This window comes from Saprolegnia parasitica, assembly GCF_000151545.1.
Source record: "Saprolegnia parasitica CBS 223.65 unplaced genomic scaffold supercont2.411, whole genome shotgun sequence".
Lineage (NCBI taxonomy): Eukaryota > Oomycota > Saprolegniomycetes > Saprolegniales > Saprolegniaceae > Saprolegnia > Saprolegnia parasitica.
Genome location: NW_012156805.1, coordinates 3,705 through 8,268, shown reverse-complemented (window position 1 = coordinate 8,268; position 4,564 = coordinate 3,705). Strand labels below are relative to the sequence as shown.

General features: G+C 55.0%; 2 protein-coding genes across 2 annotated transcripts; both read right to left on the bottom strand.

The window, feature by feature from the left end:
- Positions 1-833: 833 nt before the first annotated feature.
- On the bottom strand, positions 834-1,494 carry SPRG_16952 (hypothetical protein; the record flags this gene model as incomplete). The annotated part of the gene is made up of 1 exon (XM_012356247.1): positions 834-1,494. One exon carries the CDS (start codon positions 1,492-1,494, stop codon positions 910-912), a length of 585 nt encoding a protein of 194 aa, XP_012211637.1. The 3' UTR covers positions 834-909.
- Positions 1,495-3,465: 1,971 nt separating this feature from the next.
- SPRG_16951 (hypothetical protein) lies at positions 3,466-4,042 on the bottom strand (the record flags this gene model as incomplete). Its single annotated transcript, XM_012356246.1, has 1 exon — positions 3,466-4,042. The coding sequence occupies exon 1, from the start codon at positions 4,027-4,029 to the stop codon at positions 3,466-3,468; it is 564 nt and encodes a 187-aa protein (XP_012211636.1). The 5' UTR covers positions 4,030-4,042.
- Between the last annotated feature and the right edge of the window lie 522 nt (positions 4,043-4,564).

Sequence of the window (4,564 nt, the reverse complement as noted above, 5' to 3'; positions counted from 1 at the left end):
AGCCGGCCGCGAGGCACCGGCCAGTGTTGGCACACTCTTGGCAGGCAGAGAGAGTCGGTGTCGGTGTCGGTGTCGTCGTGTTCGCAGCCGCGCTGCAAACTGTGGCGAGAAGCAGCAGCAGTAGGAGGAGTTGTTGCGTTGTCATGGATGCGATTTGAAAAGTGAGCGTGATGGTTTTGCTACGGGACTGCAACATACCCGCCCATCATTCCTCGGCATCCGTCTGATTCAGCTGAACGACAACTAAATCGGAAAATAACTCAGTTCAACAACAAAAGAAAATAACTCAGTTCAACAACAACTAAATCGGAAATATGGGGCGTTGCTTGCTCGAGAATCATGTCTCATTGCGGGAGCGACTCACCGCGCGCACCATCATTGTGCCGGACGACACCCCCACGTGCAGACACTGTACAGCCGCATGATCTACTAAGTAGGGACCAAGGTGCATGTTTGAAAAATCCGCTGACGCTGTAACCAGAGGCGCGCGACATGTTTTTGTACTTGCCGGAAGGACACGGTCTTCGTATGTTGACAGCACACGAGTGTTGCGGTTACCGTGTCACGACGACAATCTAGCAATCCCTGAGGACTCAGGCACGAACAGTGTTGACGCCTTGAAGCCCAGGATGACGATGTACAATATGACATTTTTCTCCTATGGACTATCGCTACTAGATCTGGCAATTGGGCACTGCCTCACGATGTATGATACGACTGTCGTGGGTATCTGCTGCTGGATCCTCGAGCCACCGGTATTACAGTGCCATTATTCCACATCAATCGACCGCGTCAACGACGAGCTCGTACACTAGAGTACAGGACTAGAAGAACCAGAGTCCAAAATACAGTCTGCGATTTGTGTCAAAACCACGTTGCCCTTAAATACAGAAGTCAAATCGCCCGTTCTTACTTTGAGGCGCCAGCATACACAGGCGTCGCTTGGGCAACGTACAAGGCAGTGGGCGCGGGGATCTCAGAGACAATCACGGCTTGTGGCATCGCGGCCTCGGCCCGCTCTTGTTCGTCGCGTTCGCGCTGCCGCTTCGCTCGCTCGCGTTGCTTGGCGACCTTGCGCTGCCGACGCTCCGCGCAACACTGGCTGCACGAGTCGATCCAGCCCAAGCAGACAGCGCAAAGAGCAAAGAGGAAGAATGGACCAACCGTCGACGCGACGACAATGACCCATGTGTAGTCGTACGAGGCCTTCTCCGGGGGCGCCGTCTTGACGCCGGCGCAGTCACACACGGCGCCTTGGCTCGGCGTCGGGCAAATCTGCGCGACCGAGCAGCAGCAAGCTTGGGATGTCAGCGCCGCCTTGTCGAGGAGGACGCCGCAGTACTTGCCGGCATCGCCGTTGGGACCCGCGTTGAGGCACCGACCCGTGGAGGCGCACACTTGGCAAGCCGATGCAATGGGCGCTGTGGTCGAGACGCTGGTAGCATCCACAGCCGTGAGGAGAAGGAGTGCAAGCAGTATTAGCAGTGAACGCATTCTGGCGTGAATTGAAAAGTGTCATGTTCGGGAGCGTTCGACGATGACAACGTAGCAGACCATCATTCCTCGGTTGCGATTCGGCCGACCATCTGGCAACACATCAAACCAGCCTGTGTGGCTACGGGTACTAGTACTCACTCGAGAAGAGATGACACGCTTCGATGTGCAATGGCGTCATTAATCACCAGCGATACTATCAGCGCTGATGCTCGCGGTCAAGGCAGCTACAATCACATGACTGCATGTCCGCCGCTTGGCTCGTCGCGCCGTCGTGCCATCGTTCGACGCGTCGCTCAAGGCTCTACGAGACGACCCTTGGGGTCGGGTACCTGTTCCCTCGCACCACCCCTATTCGCGACCATAAACGCTCCTCGCTAGACGCACGCCCCATGAGCGCAATAGTTGGAAGTCCTCCATATCTTTATAATTGCACGGAATATTCAACAGCAAATAAGTAACGCCGACAGGGACGATCTTGCTGCGTCGCTAAACGGACATCAAGAAAGGCATGACAAAGCTGCCTCTCGTTGGTAGTTGTTTGGATGACCCAAAACAGCCTAGTCCCACGCCGCGCGTCTACCGGTACTGCAAGAGAGCCTCAATAATACGGTACACCGTATTCGGAAATGACCAATTTTGAAAAAAGTCTTACATGCTGGCGCAGTCGAGCGAGAAAACAAGCTCGACGCTATAGAGAGCGTCGCCATTCATTCGGGGAGTACCAATTAGGTGGTGGGTGGAATCCCGCTCGCGCATTGGTCTGAAATCGCTCTAACACTGTCGTTAGCCACCCGCATTTGGCCAAATGCGACACCCGCATTGGTCTTAAAGAAATAATTCGGATCGCGATCTTCGCGCAAGCGTTTTGGCGCTTCTGCACACTGGCACTTGGCGACATAGAGCGCGAGTGAGCTTGCTTTATTGCCGCTCATAGGAAGCCGCGATCCATTAGGGCATGACGGACAGTACATTGTCGCTCTTCAGTGGTCGGTGCCTAGATCGATTCCACGGGTTGATGTCAGCCCTGCCACACGCATCGACCGAGCTACGGCCTCGCAATCCTCGTGATAAAAGAAGCAGTATATGGTGCTCGAGAAAGTCGTCACGATCTATAAGCTACAGTAGGGCTGTGATATCTAGAGACTCTACGAGCCGCCATATCGGATCGTACACAAGGCATTACTATCGAGAAAAGGTACCCCGGTAGCAGCATCATTGCGCAAGCACACATTGCTGGGTATATGTTCTCCACGAGTACTCGAATAAACGCTCGAGTTCAATGCCCAGCTCTCTGGACTCGGCGCCAACGATTCTAATTGGCCAAAACACAGCGTGAGCGAGCCATACTGACCAGTGCGGGTGTTGCGTTCGTGCAGTGCAACACCCGCATTGGCTACAATGGTTTTGCGCTCGTTCATTGGTAGAAATTCGAGGTTATTGGCACGTTTATAAGGTATACAAAACCCAGCATGAAAACAAGAGCATGTTGCACAATTGCCGCGCGCACAGCACCGCTTGCACGAGATCGCCACGTCATATCGAACTTCCTCCTTCTTCTCTTCTCTTGCTTCGATTTAACAGGCACACATGTGTTATAGTCCCACAATTTAACGGGTAGTCGCCGAACGTTTTAGTGTACCGCCATGCAGCCCTAGGATGATGATGCACAATATGACATTTTTCTCCTTCGGAATGTCGCCTAGTGCTGCCGCTGGGAGTTCGGGTCGTTGGGCACTGTGTCATGATGCATGATGGGCTCTCGCTGGTATCTGCAGCTGGGTCCTCCACACACCGCTGTTACTGTCCCCTTCCCATCGATCGACAGCGTCACGACTAGCTCGTGCAGTAGAGCAAGAGAGTCACTATCAACAAAGAAGTTCCCATGGGTGATCTGCCCACGTCGGAACGTGGTCGTTTCTTACACGATCACTATGTTATCCTTAAACACAGCAGTAGCATCGTCCGTTTTTACTTCGAGACGCCAGCATACACAGGCGTCGATTGGGCTACGTACATGGCGGTGGACACGGGGATCTCGGAGACAATCACGGTTTGTGGCATCGCAGCCTCGGCCCGCTCCTGCGCGGCTTGCGCGTCGAGCTCGCGCTGCCGCTTCGCTCGCTCGAGCCGCTTGGCAGCCTTGCGCTCTGTGTACGACTGGTAGGCCGTGCCAATCCAGGCCAAGCAGACGCCGCAAAGATTACAAATGAGAAATGTACCAACACCCGACCCGACGATAGTGACCCACGTGTAGTCGTAAGAGGCCTTCTCCGGGGGCGCCGTCTTGACGCCGGCGCAGTCACACACGGCGCCTTGGCTCGGCGTCGGGCAAATCTGCGCGATCGAGCAGCAGCAAGCTTGGGATGCCAGTGCCGCCTTGTCAAGAAGGACGCCGCAGTACTTGCCGGCATCGCCGTTGGGACCGGCGTTGAGGCACCGACCCGTGGAGGCGCACACTTGGCAAGCCGACGAGACGTTGGTAGCATCCACAGCCGTGAGGAGAAGGAGTGCAAGCAGTAGCAGTTGCCGCATTTCTGGTGTGAACTGAAAAGTGAAAAATTATATTTGGTTCGACGACGACAACGTTGCAGACCATCATTCCTCGGTTGCGATTCGGCCGACCATCTGGCAACACATCAAAACAGCCTGTGTGGCTACTCGAGAAGAGACGACACGCTTCGATGTGCAAAGGCAAACGCCGTCTTTGATCACCAGCGATGCTATCAGTGCTGATGCGTGCGTGCCCGAGGACAGCGCCGACAACTATAATAATTAGCGCTTGCTGCGCTCGCGGTCAAGGAAGCAACTACCCCACGACTGCATCTGGTGCCATCATATGACGCGTCGCTCAATGCTCTCCGAGACGACCCTTGGTGTGCGCGCTACCTGGTCCCTCGCGCCATCCCGAATCACGACCACGAACGCTCCTTGCTTGACGCTGGCCATGCCTCACGAGCGCGTGCGGCCTCCGATCGAACCAGGACGGCAGGACATCTATATTTCAACAACCAATAATTAACGATGACTGGGACGGTCAAGGATGCTTACTTGCTGCGTCGCTGAACGA